Source organism: Corvus hawaiiensis, chromosome Z (assembly GCF_020740725.1).
Source record: "Corvus hawaiiensis isolate bCorHaw1 chromosome Z, bCorHaw1.pri.cur, whole genome shotgun sequence".
NCBI lineage: Eukaryota > Metazoa > Chordata > Aves > Passeriformes > Corvidae > Corvus > Corvus hawaiiensis.
Genome location: NC_063255.1, coordinates 79,226,977 through 79,243,033, shown reverse-complemented (window position 1 = coordinate 79,243,033; position 16,057 = coordinate 79,226,977). Strand labels below are relative to the sequence as shown.

Sequence of the window (16,057 nt, the reverse complement as noted above, 5' to 3'; positions counted from 1 at the left end):
ATCTGACAAAGGACATAGTTAAATCTGGAGAAGACTGTGTCCACAAAGAATCAAGAGTAACCACTTATGTTCTCAGCAGGCTTTTGCATCCAAGTTAAAAGTTCTTTGAAACTAAAATGATTCTACAAAACATCTTGGCCTCAGTGAACCATATCTCTGTGCTTAGGCACAAATTTTCTAATGTATGTTTGCCTCAGCCAACATTGCATGAATTCTTTTCTCCCATTTTTAATAAATGTCAGTTGTCCTAAACACAGTATTTTGCAAAGTGTCAGAGCTTTCAACACTGACCTATAACAGGTATGTTTTAAACACTTTCGGGAAGTTATTCTCTTGCCAGGGTCACTGTGACTTGTATTTAAAAAAAAAAACATGACATCTCCCTGGTAACAGTCTCTTTCCTCCCCTTCAACAATGTGCTGTCAATTTAAAACTCTGGAGACTTCTTGCTGCATTAATGTAAGCATAAACTTGTTTTTATCGATTGATGTAGCATCAGCACACATGGAACAAGAAGATCAATACAGGGAAGTGCTTACAGTTTCAAAGGAAACACAGAAAACTGAGACAACTTAGAGCAGGTGTTGCAAAAAATATGTTTTTTATCAGCTACTGTTATACGACAGTGCCATGGAAAATTCAAGGGGTGCGCATAGCTGATATTGTAAGGGACCATCAATGCAAATTATTATACTAGTTTAATATATTTAGTATTTTTATATTTAACTATATTTGATAAAGGTGAAACAGGACTACTCCACTATTGCTTATAATCCATATTTGTCAGATAGATTATTCAAAATCACACTGACAAATGAACTGCATCTTTACTGATAATGCTTGGCGGGAACATAGGAACACAGACTTTAAGAAATCAATGTGTATTTTCTTCTACTTTGAAGTGGCTGCGGTCAAACTGACACAGTGACGTTTTTATGAGAGCAGCAAAGCTTTCACACAGCTGTGAAGCTAGGGAAATATTACAGCTTCTTTACCAGATTGAGCTGGGTTTGTGAGGCCAGGTTTGGGGAGCAGGGGGGCTACAGGGGTGGCTTCTGTGAGAAGCTGCTGGAAGCTTCCCTCATGTCCCATGGGGCCAGTGCCACCGGCTCCAGGACAGAGGCACTGCTGGCCAAGGCTGTGTGCCACTTCAGTGGCAGCAGCACCCTTGGGATAACAGAGTTAAGAAGGTGGGGAAAACCCTGTGGAGAACAACAGCGGTGGCAAGAGGAGCTGGAAGAGGAGAGGAGAAAAGCCCTGCAGCCCCAGGCCAGACGGGAGCAGAGCGAGTGCTCCAGGGAGCACAGATTCCCCTGCAGCCCATGGGGGGAGCACACATGGGAGCAGGAGATGCAGGAAGGAGGCTGTGATCCCGTGGGGAGCCTGTGCTGGAGCAGGCTGCTGGCAGGACCTGTGGCCCTATGGGGACAGGAGCCCACCTGGAGCAGGTTCTGTAGCAGGACTGGTGATCCTGCAGGGACCCGCCCTGCAATGACAGGTCCCGGATCAGTGCATCCCTCCCTCCACTGCTGTGTGAGGCTTCCAGACTCCCCTTCTCCTGCTGGGCTTCCTTACCTTTACCTCTACACCAATACATTTTAAAGGCTGTTATAAATGTACACAACATCCCAGTCAAACTTGGGAGGATGGATGCTTTCTCAGTGCTGGACGTTTTGAACAAGGAGATAGATACAAAACCCCTTTGTTTCAGTAGAAAAGCCCTGACAAAGTCTAATGCCTTTCATCACCCATGGAATTGTCAGGGATGCTGCCATGGATTGTAAGATCAATGCAAGGTGTCATGTAACCTTTGTTGTGCAACTGCTCAGATCTACCTCCTTCACACTGCACACCCCCTTCTTCAGGGTGTACCTTCAGAGTGTGGAGTGTGGTTTTTGGAACCATTCACTTCTGAGGTATTTTACCATCAGGCATGATTTTCTTCAAAAATTTAATGTATCTTTACACTCAGTAAAACTCCATGATTTAAAATACCTGCCCTTACATGGAAGTACAAAATGCCTCACTTATTGTGCCACGACAGCTTTTTCATACACTTCGAACTTGTACTGGATCCCATTCTCTTCTTGGATATCAGCAGGGACACCTGGGTACCTAGGGAGAGAGGAGAAGAAAAAGCAAAAGCCAGCAAGTAGGTAAGAATATCATTATGATTCACCTGTAATTTATCCAATCAAGTAGAAAAGCAAGTTGTTTGGAAAAACAAATGAAAACACAGTCTTTAGAACAGGTACACAGTTTTTAGGAATCATATTAACTACTATCCACGATTTATATGCACACCTTTTATATCAAGAAAGCATACTCTAACACAAAACAACCACCCCATTTTTGGCTTAATAAAGAAATACCCAACATTTTTATTAAAGCCTCCAATATGTTATTCAAAATGTCTGCCAAGGAAGAAGAGATTTTGGAACACTTTGGTTTCTATTCTTGCCTTCCTTTTCCTAAGTTGGTTTAGAGGAAACGCTAAGGACAAGGTTTTTTACAAGTCTGCAGGAGATTACTAAAGCAGGTGACTGCTACCATAGAAAGAGTTCCTCTATCTTCCAGGTTTTCTAAACCACTTCTTATTAATAGATGCTTTCAAAAATCTTTTCATCTCCCCATGAAAGAACAAGGATTTTGTATGAGTAATACCGACTTTGAGGGAGAGATAAATTTGAAATTTATTTGGTAAGGTTTGGCATCATCAGTTTCCACTTTAGTGAGGAAATTACCTGTTATTTTACAAAATCATGTTCTAATGCCAATGTTCATTTCAGTACATTGGCCAAAAACAACATATACCTGAGGAACAGCTGAGAGACTGAGGGAGCTTTGGGTCAGCTCTCAGGACACTCAAATGTGCACAGAGTAGTTCAGAATATACTGGAGTTGGAGAAGGTGACTCATCCTCCCCACCCACCTTGCCTGTCCTGCAACCCTCTTCCCTGCCCCTGCCTATCCTCCCCCAGAGCTGTGCTAATCCATTCCTGTGACCTCGGCAGAGTTTGGCTCCTCATACTTTCTATTTCTTCCATTGCCGGTCTGTAACCAGCTGAGAGCCAAAACAGGAGCAGCAGGAACAGGAACAGGTGGTCTGGTCCTCCCTGGTCCTTGAGGCAGGTGTCTGAATTTCTGCTGCCTCCTTAGTGCCTGTTGGATGTAATCTTGTTGGAGAGGATATAAAAGCACAACTGAAATATAACAAGGATAATACAGAAGAAACCACAGTGAATGGCAGAAACTGTAAGTTTTTGTACACCTTTTACTACTATGTTTGTTAGGAAGGAGTAATTTTCTCAAGAGAAAAGGATAACCTTAGGAAGCTCAGGCCTTCTCCAGTCAAACCCATTTAATTTACCTTTGGCAATTAATCAAAGACATTTAGAGGCCAAATACTATTTACTAGCAACATACTGAGAGTTACAAAGCTTAGTAAATATTTGAGTAATTCTAAACCAGGAAAAAGTAAGAAAAAGCTACTTTTGAAGCAAACTGACATAGGCAATTCTTTACTGTAAAGATTACAGGAAAGTTGAAGAACACAGCAAGTTCCAAGAAAATCTGTGCAGAGTGTGGTGCCATTCCAGGTTGTAGGTAAGGTATGATTCTGGGGAAAAATTCACCTCTAACTCAAACCAACACAGCCTTAATAGAACACTTAAACATTCAAAGTAGATTATTCTGAAGACAAGCCTGGTATGCATTATGGTACTTACTCTGTTAGAAGCTTGTAGTCTTTACGGTCAATTTCTGGAAAAAATGTGTCGCTTTCAAATTCTTTCAAGATTCTTGTCACAAACAATCGATGATGAATTGGCTTCTCCATTGCTGCCTTTAGAAACAACACAAACTCAGTCACAATTTTATGTATCACAAAGCCGTGAAAATTATACTCTGAATCCCCTCTTTTGGACTCCACTGAAGAGCACTTTCTAAAGGGATAATTTCGCCCTGTGTCAGTTCCACCTGGTAAGTGGCAGCAATACCTATTCTCGGAGCCTGGGGTATCTGACAGAAGTTAACAACAAAATTTGAATAGCCCTGTGAGAAGAAAGGAACAATAGGCCCAGTCGCAACAAGCAATTTCTGAATCACATCTCTTTGAGAGGCAGGAAGGTTTAGGCAGTGGGAGATGCCCACACCTCAAGGTAATTTGTTCTGAAGTTTTATTAATATCACTGCTAGGGATTTGTGCTGTATTTTTTGGAATTCCAGAGATCAAGTTACCCCTTAGTTGAACTTCAAAGTCGGATCTCTGGATTGTGGCAAAATAGTAACACATGCTGAAAGTTTTTACATTTCCAAGCTCCTTGGATGAAAATGTTCTAAGATAACACTTGTTAGGTGAGTTTTTCACTAACAAATTCAGGAGTTAAGAATATACATTTTGTCTTGAGATCGAAATAAGGCAACTCTTCCAGATGTGGGCATTAAAATAACCCATGAAAAGCTATACTGGGGTTGGTTACAATATATTTTTGAAAAGCTTGCAGCTGTTCCTCCCTTTCCCTTAAACCGACAAGGAGCAATGCTCTTTGTGGAAGGTGACTCACCATGCAGCAGGGCTATTAGGTACTATTTCAACAAGCACAGGAACCAAGTAATAACAAATGGAATCCAGTAAAATTAATTGTTACTACTGCTGAGAGGTTAATTTCTAGAAAAGCTGCTTTACTAGAGACCAGTTAAAAATGAAAGGGTAATACACAGCACACAAGCATCCAACTGCACCAAACTGGTGTCCATCCAGTTTGTACTAGTGTTTCTCTTTAAGGGCAGAGAGGTAAGAAGAGTCACACTTGCAAAATGACAGAAGAATAATAATCTGCTTCACAAATAAAAACATGTTGTGTTCTGTAAACAGAGGCACTTCTGCTTTGTAGGAGAAGAATAAATCAACTGCTATCCAACTCTGCAGGAATTCAGCTTCATCAAGAACTCTCTATTACCACAACAAGCCAGGGAAGAGCACCGGGAGGGACTGACCACAGGTGTTGCAAAGAAGGCTGAATTTAACCCAAAGGAGACCAGATGGTGACCTCTGTTCTAGGTAAATGGTTTAATTAGCTGAATGAACCAACCGTGTCACTGTCCCCACCTTCATAAAAGAAGTGCAAATGCTTCCTCAGTTTGCCAGACCAGCTCTGGAGCCTGTGTGTCAAAAGGCTCCACAGGACAAAATACTGCCATCTCAAATAATGATGTGGGCCCTGGAGGTGTTGTCTGGCAATGGCAAAGCTGCTGCTGTAGCTTCTGACAGATGCCCTCAGTTGTGCACCCTCACATCCAGTACCACTCTGGGTCTGCTTCCTATTCCCTAGGACCCCAAAGGGATGTCACCAGACTGAGCTCACTGTGCCAAGGGCCACAGACCAACCTGGGCAGAGCAGCTGCAGTGCTGCCCCGAGAATCCCCACGTGTTCCTGCTCCTCCTTTGACACCCACAGCAGCCCAGCCGGCTGTCAGAGCAGCCCCACCTAAGTGCCACGGGTGCCTGTGGTTCCATTTTGTAGTGATCCTGACAGAAAATCACTGTGCCTCAAGGAGTTAGCAACCCACAGAACTAATCTGCACAGACCATGTTCCCTGCCCACAGTCTGACTGGGTCAGACAGAAAACCATCACAGAGAAGTTGGAGGCAAATCCCACTGGGAACCTGCAAATCTGCCACCTGCAAGTGCTTGCCTTGATCTAAAGGGGCAGCAAGAGGCTCTCATGTGAACATCCTTTCAGTTTGACAGTAGAAAGTATAAACAGACTTGGTTTTCTGTAAGACAGTCCTGTAACAGCTTGAATGATCAAAATGGCGTAGCCCTTTCTATAGGCAAGCACAGGCCTGTATTAATGAACAAAATCAGTTCTCAACCTTTGAGCTACACAAACTAGTGAGATCAAAATAATGCTTTAAAACCAAATACCTACAACTACTGAATAAAATTATTCACTTCAATTTCCAATTGCTATTTTACTTCCCACACATTTCTACATAGTATAATAGAAATAGTCCTGTAAAATCCTTTGTGCATCTTTAATACACGCACTAAAAATATTACTTGCAGTTTTGGTAGAGGTGTATGGCCCCATCAAACCCTTTCAGTTAACATCACAAAGGTTAACATCACGAAGTTTGAGTGCAGGAATCTGTATAAAACTGTCAGATTTCTCTCTAATGTAATTAAGCTTAGATGCCTGAAAGAGGGGAAAGAGCTGAAATTTTAGAACCACAAAACAGTTTGGGTTGGGCAGAACCTTAAAGCTCGTCTTTGTCCCATGGGCAGGGACACCTTCCACTGTCCCAGGCTGCTCCAAGCCCCCATGTCCAGCCTGGCCTTCGGCACTGCCAGGGATCCAGGGGCAGCCCCAGCTGCTCTGGGCACCCTGTGCCAGGGCCTGCCCACCCTCCCAGGGAACAATTCCTGCCCAATCTCCCATCCAGCCCTGCCGCCTGGCACTGGGAAGCCATTCCCCCTTGTCCTGGCACTCCGGGCCCTTGCCCAAAGCCCCTCTCCAGCTCTCCTGGAACCCCTTTGGGCACTGAAAGGGCCTCTGATGTCTCCTGGAGCCTTCCCTTCTCCAGACTGGACATTCCCAGCTCTCTCAATGCTTTTCCACGTCCAGGGTAACCAGGTCTCTCACTCCCTTGTACTGATCAGCTCAAATAGTACATCCGAAATTGCTCTTGATCAAAACTGCCAATTTATAATCTGAGTATTGGTGAGTAATGGTCTAAAAATGGCATTCTTTTATACCAATAATACCAGCCAGAGGCTGGAAAAGTAGTTAAAGTAGAAGCCTCCAAGACAGGTACTCTTGGAAGAAGCAGCAGAAGCAATAGCTCTTTACAGCTGAGCCCGTGGCTGTGGCAGGGAATGGGCAAGAAGCACCACAAAAATGCATTTTCCTACCCCATACAACAAGGCACAGTATCAGCCCTAATCTTCCACCAGGTGCACTATGGCACTGTCACCACACATCTAATGTCTGAGTGCCAAACAACAACTGGAGTGTATCTCCCAGCATGCTTGTAATGACTAAAGGACAGCAGCACTGTTTCTTTTATGTTAAAAAGAATTTGCTTTACAATTCTTGACCCAGGGAGTGGGAGCAGTAGGAACACTGCTAGATGAGAAAGCAGAGTGAGTGTGACCTTCTGTTGTATGATTATCTCCTATTACTGATGACACTGTGACCTGTCAGCTCTCTCTAATTCCTATTTTCTTCCCCATTTACATGTATAAAGTGTCATACTCTGGCTAAAAATGCTGGAGCACTTTTCCTTTTTTTTTTTTCACATCCTTTGCAGGGTCAGTCAGCAATCTCAGTAAAATAAACATAACAACATGGGCTCAGTAAAATAAACATAACAATATGGGCTTTGCCTGAAAAACCTAGCAATTTAGGTATTTAAGAAGAGCTCTCAAAAGTACAACAACTGTGTGACACTGGCCCATTGGCAAGAGCAATGTTCAGTTTCTGGATGGGTATTCTGAACTTGAGAGATGAGATCTTACTCTTTGAGACTTGTTCTGTTGCAATCACTGCAGTTTGCTGGCCACATAAAGGGAAAACACTTCCTAAAGCAGCAGTAATAGGAACTTCATCCTCATCCCATCACAGAAAACGAGTAATTTAGGAGGAGGCTAAATGTACCTTGTACACTGAAGTGCCTCCCACAATCCAAACCATGTCTACTTTACTTTTTAACTCTGGTGAATCCAAAAGAGCTAAAGCATCATCCAGGCTTTTGGAAAGATAATGTGCTCCTTTCGGGGTTTCCCTAGAAAAAGCAAAGTTCTATTACTAAGGAAATAAAGGACAATTCATCATGATCATCAATACAAACGAGATACAAAATGTGAATTGCTGAATTAACAAATAACTAAATGTTTCACGTTGGTTAATTATTTTGAAGTGTCTTTTACTGACATATTATGTTAGAAGTCTCATCTGACTGCAGGATTGTTCAACAGATCACAGCTGAACCATAACTTAGGAGGCATTATAGCTTAAAAATCTGAATTTTTTTAACATGTTTTTGAGGAAGTATAACTGAGGAATTTACGTAACTATAATGTAAATACATAATCTATAAATTAAACTTAGATTATTAAATACAGATCATCAAGAAATTAAATGTAAATTTTGGCTTGAATTCTGGAATGTTAAAAAAAAGCATTTTCCTTAAAATAAAACCAGTTGAAAAGCCAATATTCCCTCTCCACCCACATACTCAGCTGCAAATCCACCAACACCCTCCAAAGCAATAAACCACAACAAGTGGACATTTGTATTTAAAAATATTTGTGTGACTGTGGGTGATGCATTCAAGAACAGAGGTCTGAAAAAGGACAGTTCATTCACAAATCCTAATAAAAATAAACTTCAAAAAATGGATTCAGGGCCACCAATCTAAGCAGGAACTAGAGAAATACAGTTAAATACATGAGTCAGAAACACTATTGAAAATTGTCAAATGGTTTGTGAGTAGAGCTAGAAGTAGCACTCATGATGCAAAGTAATGACAATTACCTTGTGAATGAATTTTAAAAAATTAAAAATTAAGAGTAAAGTATAACACTTAGAACCAACAGCAGAAATGCTTTCTAACCAGGTATCAAAAATGCTACATTTGGAACTACTGCATGTTGTAACGCCACTGACATTTTTTGGTGCAGGTTTTTATTTGTTTCACAGGGCCCTTATTTACCATACTTACTTGAGCTCCCTGCTGAGCACAATATTAATTCTGTCTTTTAAAGGACGGTTCTTCTCAGGAATGGAGAACCACGTTTTTTTCCCCATTATCAGTGCATTCTGTTTACCTGAGCAAGAGAGAATTGATTTGAATTGTTTAGAGACACCGATGGACTTCCCCTCCCTTCCAAGCCCCTCTTCAGCAGCTGACAAAAGCACAAGCTCAGGCCCCAGTTCTCAGATGAGCCACAGGCAGAGAGGAGCGTGTCTGTGGGCTCAAAGCCTGGTCAGGCAATTGACACTGGAACAGTCCCACACAGATTCATAAACTCACAATAATTTCTAGGAGAAGAACCAGTCAAATTTAATCCAAAGCCGAAGTGCTACAGGTGTTCAATCATATAACATTAACCCATAAATCTAATTACTGACCAAACCCAAGCATTCATAACCTGATTACCTCTTACATGCAACACTGCTAAGGAAAGGAATGTTTCTCTTTATGAGGAGATGGAGTTATCAGAGAAATAAACACAATGCCAGCATGGTCACTCTTTCCACGTAGTTTCCAGGCTGAGAGACAACAGAGGCAATGCTGACATCCCTGATGTGAACATTTATGGCAGCATAATCCATTCAGAAGTGGTTATGAAGCAGTTTACCTGCCTAGCATCCAAGATCACAGCCTGTCAAAAGATCTGCAGGCAGGATGGAGCAAAATGTTTCTTTTAAATTGCATTTCAATTTTGTATCTTTTTTCTTGATCACAGGTTATTTGTGCAAGGTAAGATGCAACTTGCAGACATCTAAAAAGACTTAAAACTGTCAATTGTGTTCTGTCCTTTTTTTATACATATAAGGTTACAAAGGGCTGAATCAGGTCTCCAAAACATAAGTAAAGTCCTTCGCTTAGGAGTGTTTCAAAATGAGATTAGACATTCCTTGTGCATTATGGAACAGACCTTCAAATCAGAAAATTGAGTAAGTCTCCTAATCAAAACAAGGGAATGTATCAAACTAACCAGAAGTGAGTTTTTACCAAACAAGTGAGTTTTAACAGCATAAAAACACCCCTACACAAACCATGAAAGAGTGACTCTGTTGACAAACGACTGCAGTATTTCGGCTCTGTGCTATCAACATGGTTTGGATTTTCTGGTGCATGGGGATGGCTCAGCACTCAGGAAACTCAGCAAAATTACTGTCGCAAGGGTCAGAGGGGTGGATCAAATGGCCAAGGTTGAGCTACAGCAAACAAGTTAGATAAGCTAATCCAGGCTGAAAAAAACAAACCACACCGCTAATTAAGCAGCTTGTGAAAACCTTCCCATTTTTAACTTGAAGTTTCATGTAAAGATATGTTAGGTAAACTTTTGATGACGTTTTCTACTCTTCTGGTTAAAGGAAGATTTGGAAAATTGTTTCCTAACAGATCACCTGCATCTCCTCTGAAATATGTGATTAATCATCTTTCCTCATCTACCCCGAACGATTACAGAGGGCTGAAATACTGGTGAGGCTGTGTGCAGGAAGAGGGCCGAGGCAGGGAAACGCAGAGTCCCGTGTTTTGGGTGTCCGGTGCCACACAGTTACCTTCCACGCGGGATGTGCTGGTCATTCTCTGGAAGTACTTGTACTCATTCCTGCCGGGGAAGCACGAAATGCGTTACAACGTGTCTTAAGAATAAGTTCTCTCATTTCTAATGCTTTTTGCAAGTTCTCTAATTGCAACAAAAAAACCCCCACGCATGAGGGGAGTGTTGCGAGAGCGCGGGGACTGGCGGTTGGGCGGGGCCTGGGCCGGTGCCGTGGCCGAGGCGGGACCTTTGGCCCCGCTGTGCTCGCATGAGCGATAACCTGCGCGATACCCCGCGGCCGTGCCACGAGAGAGAACCCACCCCAAACCCCACAGCCCCAGTCCCGCCACGCCGCCGCCTTCCCGCCTCACACAGCATCCCCCTCACGCACTACAGCTCCCAGCGCGCCCCGCGCGGCCCCGCCAAGCCCGCCTGCTGCCGCGCGGCGCGGGGCACGCTGGGGGCTGTAGTGCGGGCGGGGGGCGCGGCGGCGCCGGGCCGCGGTACCTGAGCGGCGGCCAGGGCAGCCGCCCGTCCTTGCCGATGCCCATGTTCTGGCTCACGGCCACGATGGAGTTGAGCGAACGCACCATGGCCGCTCCGCGCCCTCCGCTCCGCGCCGGGGCCGGGGCGGGGCGGGCCGAGCGGGCGCATCCGGCGGGGGCGGTACGGCGGCGCGGGGCCCGGCCATGCCGCGGGGCCGGCGGGGCGGCGCGGGCGGGCAGCAGCCGGTGCTGAGCAGGTTCTTCGGAGCGGCGGCGAGCGGCGGCGAGCCCCGCAACACGGTGCGAGCGGGGCGGGGCGGGGCGGGCACGGCCCGCCATCCCGGTATCCCTGTCCGGGACACGGGCACGGCGGGACACGGCCTCAGCGCCGCCGCAGCCCGGGCTGCGGGGTCCCGGCTGTAGCATCTCTGTGACGCAGGGCACTGGTACCGAGCACTCGGGGAGCAGCCTGGCAGGAAAGGCACTTAGCTGCTGGTCAGGGTCCAGTGGAGGCCAGAGAGGTGATCTGGAGTCTGGAGCAGCTCTGTGATGAGCAGAGACTGCGGGAGCTGGGCCTGGCCAGGCCGGAGAAGGGAAGGCTGAGAGGGGATCCCATCAATCCATACAAACACCTCCGAGGGTGCCAGAGGATGGTGCCAGGCTCTGTTCCGTGCTGCCAGGGACAGGGTGGGGAGCAGTGGCCATAAAATAAACCACACCGAGTTCCAGCCCAGCAGGAGGAAGAGCTTCTGTCCATGGCGGGGCAGAGGCCTGGAACAGCTGCCCAGGGAGGGCCTGGAGTGTCCCTCTCTGGAGACATCCCGAGGCCAGCTGGACACGTTCCTGTGCCACTGCTCCAGGGGACCCTGCCTGGGGCTGGGCAGGGGCTTGGGCTGGGTGAGCTCCAGAGGTGCCTTCCAGCCCCAGGTGTGCTGGGATTCTGTGATACAGGATGGTCCTGTTTTGGAGGAGCTGGAGCTTGGCACGGGTTTGGTGAGCTGGGTGAGGCCAGGGTATTGGTCTGTGTCATTGGGGCTTCACTCCAGTGTTCGACCCCTGGCACACGATATGCCTCCTAGTTTTGCAAAATGTGGAATATATTGAGGTTATCATAAGTCAGGATGTTCTTAGAGGTTTGATCTTTGTGTACTTTGAAGCCTGATCAGCACGAGGTGAGACCTGATCAGTGGGACAGGCAGCAACTCCATCCCTTAGTCAAGGATGGCCTGGAATTAGCAAGTTTTGGGGATGTAGGTCAGGATGGTGGTGTATGTCCAGGTATGCATTGCAAACTTGTCAAAATACTCAGGGTCCGCATCTCCTGCAGCTGAACCCTGTTCATGACAGTACCAAACCTCACGCCTGCAGCTCAGAAAGACCCGGCCCAGGCGCAGGCGCTGCCCCTGAGCAGGTGCAGAGGGTGGCTGGGGTCACAGAACCTGTATGGCAGCTCCTAATCAATGCTAATGGGGGGGCAGTGCTTGAGAAGTTACCGGCTCTGGATTATTTCTGTGGTAAATAATGTCAGGGAAAGGGCAGTGGGGAGAGCTGGGGCTGTGGAACACACCGAGCACCCAGGGCTGGCCAGCACTGATGTAACGCCCAGTGTCTCTCTCCCGCGTGGCACCGTTGGCTTGTGGCACACTGAGGAATGAATCCCATTTTTTGGGCAGCTCTGGCATACAGTGAGCTGAGCTCCTGGCCCAGGGGCTGGAGCTCGGGTGACTCCAGGTCCGAGTGCTGTTAGGTGCAATGATCCAGGTCCTCCCTGTGTCACCACTGGGAGAAAGTGGCTGTGTCTCTGCTGTTGGATTTCGTTCTGAGTTTATATTTTCCAGTCTCCCTGTAGTTAGTGTTTCCAGACTCTTCTGGCCCTGGAAGCGCATTTGCTTTTTCCACCTGTGACTCAAGTCAGCTATCTTGGTTACCTTTGGTCCAAATATATTTTGAAAGGTGTGATTACGGTTTTCTGTCCTTGTAGAAAAAACTTTATCATTAGTGTTAATCTGGTGGTATTTAACAGTGGACTTGAAAACTGGTACTCTTGTGGGCTGTGCTTATGTAGAGGTTTTGGGCTTAGTTGGTGAGGCTGGAGTTCCTGTTTAGTTCTAAGGAAATTGAAATTCCCTGGTTAAAACATCAGAGGTTACCATATGAAATGTGGCTGCAAGCTGCTGAAAGAACCCGTTGTGTGCTTTTGAGCAAGGTGTTGATGTTTTGTTGGAGTTATAAGTTACTTCTTCATATTTAGTCAAGCTTCTTGCAATAGATCAATGGTGATACAGCAAAATTGATGAATTTTCTGTTTACACAGTGTTCCGAGTGTATATTTCAAAAGACATCGAAGGAGCAGAATGCTCCAAGCCCCTCCAACCTGGCTTTGAACAATTCCAGGGATGGGAGGTTGGATTATTTTGCATTAACTCTTCATGAAGTTGCTGGTTGCATTATTCTCTTTCAGAGGACAGCAAACAGAAAAGGTAACTGAACTTACTAGTTTAATTTACGTTTCAGGCTTCTGAATTTGGCACAAAAAGGAGCACATCTACCAAAAGCAATGAACCCTGTGAAAAGAAGATCAAGGCACGGCAGATTACTCTGGAAGAGATCTGTAACCCACTCCAGACTCAGGTTAAAAGTGAGTGGACTGTAAGCAAACCTTCAAGCATTGACAGGCAGTAAATAAAGTTTTTCATAAATTTTGGAAAGTGTTTTGGCAGCGACTTCAAGATGCATCTCTTGGGTGTAAGATACGTCTTTGAAGAGCCATGATGAGCACCTTTCTGTGGCTCAGAAGCTGGGCCTTTGAGCCTTGCTCCACAGTTACTCTGCAAATCCCCTTCATCTGACTCAGCTTTACCAGGTTCTTAAGTTAGTAAAGTCCAGAGGTCCAGGCAGAAATGCATTTTCCTTCCTGTGTTGGTTTTAGAGTCTTAGGCCTGTTCTGAGGCATGGCTGACACTGACAGCTCCGTGGAGCCTGGTCTGTGGCTGGTGTGCCTGCAGGCTGCCTCAGTGAATAGTTCCAATGCAGGGCTCTTGCTGTGGAACAGCAGCTGCTCCATTGCCTCGGAAATGCGGGAGTTCCGTCTGGCCTTGAACAGAGAATTTAGTAAGTTAATGCTGGTATGAAAACCAGTCACTGAATGTAAAGTTCATTACATTTCAGTAAAAGAATTAGCCTCTTAAGTTTCAAAGTGGGAACTGTATTAAATTTGTTGGTGTGATGCTTTGAAGTATCTGTAGGACACCCTCAAGAAGCAACACTGTCTGCTTAAAAAATGTACTGAAAGAAAATGTGCTTGATTCCCAGTGTTGTTGGCTAACTTGTAGCTGTGCAGTTGTCAGTCCAAAAAATAATGATGCATCTCTTCCCATGTAGAAAGAAGCACACAAGTGAGGAGTATTGGTTTTCCAGGGAAGTTAACCAAGCTGTTTACATGCATGATTCTGTCAGGCTGGCAGAAATACTGCAGTGGGAGAGGACAGGGAATGTGGGGAAGGGAGACAGGGAGCAAAATGGTTGTGTTCTGTGCTTACTGATGTTCTTCTAGTAGACATTCTTTTTTAGAAAATAAGTTGCTAATACGTTTTTGTTGTGTATTTTCACCAAAGAAGAATCTCAGAAGTGTGAAAAGTCCCGTATCTGTTTGCAAACTCTGGACAGGCTGAGAGAGTTCTGCAGTGATTCAAACCAGCAGTGCACCAGAGTCCGGGAGGATGGCTTTCAGGAGAAAGAATCTCTGAGTTTGGAAAAGTGTCCCAGTATTATGGGGAGAAACTCAGAGTTGAAAAATCCTCTCCCGTCTTGGGACGCTGGCCCAAAGGTCGCACAGAAGGTACGCAGAGCTTTGGTCCTGTGGTGTGTGTAGATTGCTTGCTATGGGTTAAAACAGCAAGCTTGGCACAAGCTTCCTTTTGTGTCCTATGCTCCGACATGAAATGGTGCAGCAGAACCCTACAGACCTGTGTTTGTGTATGAATGTTTGCTCTTTGCATGGTGAGTGGGATGGCTGTTCTGGCTCTTCAGTGATACCGTTGAACAGTGGCATCATGAGAGAGCAGAAGCCCTGGCGGTGTAACATGTGGCTGTGGGGGAAGCTGTAATACCCCAATAACACATGTTCAGAGTGGCACTTGGCTCAGCTTGGCTTTAGTTCTGCCGGTTTTGATGTGGGCTCTCAAATTTCTAACAGGCTTTCTTTGCAAAAATATTGTTTAGGATTATCACTGAGACGTGGCTTAAAACAATTGCTGGTAAATCTAACTAGTAAAGCTATCACTGCTTTTTCATCTTCAGAAGATAGGGGTAGCTCACATGAAAAATTGTCATCATGATATGTATGGTGCAAGTCAAGAGACTTGAGTGGACTAACAGTGTTTGGATTCCCCTTTAATTATGGGGCTAGTTAACATTAGTTAATTGGTGGTTTTGGGGGTCAGCCTGCTCAGTTTGATGTATTCAGGTCCTAGAATGCAGCCCATGGCTTACTGTGGCAACTGCTCTTTAATGGAGCTGTACATCCGGCTTATTGGGGGAAGGAGCTTGTATGAAAAGCTGTGCAGCCTGGTTTTAACTTGTCCTGCCTGAAGGCTGTGACCTTCCACTGGGGGTGTTTGCTTTGTGTGAGTGTTGGATCCAAATGCTGCAGTGAGCAGCTTGTGGCAAGAGAATTCTGTTGTGGTAAGAGATTGAGGTTATGAAGGTGTGATGAGTTGGAGAACACAGAACACTGATTCCAGGGCTGGCCTGCCCTCCTTGGGCACCTTTTAAGCGTTTTTGTCTTTCTTTTTTCTTAGTGACCTTCCTGCAGCTGCTGATTTAACGACCACCTCAACAAGTCCGCTTTTGTGTCTGTTTTTACTCCTTTTGCCTTCTTTCATGGCCTTATTCCAGATGCTTTGTCACGACAATCTCCTGTAAAAATGAGACAAGGTCATCTTGTTTGGCTGTCACAGACCTTGGATTGAAGACTGCCAAGTCCTTGGGCTGGGGATTTCGCAGCTGAGACATCTGAGCTCCTGAGGCCACCCAAGCTCTGGGCGTAGTGCAGCTTTATTTGTGCTGGGCTGTGTTCTCTAGCCTGATGGTGTGCAGTTGTGGGGATTTTGCAGTTACAGCTAAGTGTTGTTTTTCCCCACTTGGTCTCTGACTGCACTCTTTGTACATTCCTATGACACAAAGTATATGATTTAAGCCATATCTGTGTTTTTTCTGAAGTGCCATTGCTACTGAACAGTCTGTTCACTTTGTTTCTTGTAATCTGAATGGGTCATTTTGTAGAAATGG

The 16,057-nt window shown here is 45.3% G+C and overlaps 2 protein-coding genes across 6 annotated transcripts in view; one reads left to right on the top strand and one right to left on the bottom strand.

Annotated features, from left to right (window-relative positions):
- Positions 1–1,937: 1,937 nt before the first annotated feature.
- On the bottom strand, positions 1,938–10,926 carry DHFR (dihydrofolate reductase). 2 transcript variants are annotated; one of them, XM_048291853.1, is made up of 6 exons: positions 10,791–10,926; positions 10,300–10,349; positions 8,729–8,834; positions 7,663–7,789; positions 3,729–3,844; positions 1,938–2,115 (listed from the first exon to the last, which is right to left on the bottom strand). In XM_048291853.1, exons 1-6 carry the CDS (start codon positions 10,874–10,876, stop codon positions 2,028–2,030), a joined length of 573 nt encoding a protein of 190 aa, XP_048147810.1. In that variant the 5' UTR covers positions 10,877–10,926; the 3' UTR covers positions 1,938–2,027. The 2 variants fall into 2 exon arrangements, with proteins under 2 accessions (XP_048147810.1, XP_048147811.1); XM_048291854.1 differs by having other exon boundaries at positions 10,874–10,917.
- A 38-nt stretch (positions 10,927–10,964) lies between these two features.
- Positions 10,965–16,057, top strand: part of MSH3 (mutS homolog 3) — a 90,343-nt gene continuing 85,250 nt past the window's right edge. For 2 of the 4 annotated variants that reach the window (XM_048291016.1, XM_048291014.1), the window contains exons 1-3: positions 10,965–11,068; positions 13,283–13,406; positions 14,383–14,606. In XM_048291016.1, the coding sequence (XP_048146973.1) occupies positions 10,973–11,068; positions 13,283–13,406; positions 14,383–14,606 (444 nt within the window). In that variant the 5' untranslated portion in view covers positions 10,965–10,972. Of the gene's footprint in view, positions 11,069–13,282; positions 13,407–14,382; positions 14,607–16,057 lie in introns of those variants that run through there. The other 2 variants (XM_048291015.1, XM_048291017.1) reach the window with 2 other exon arrangements.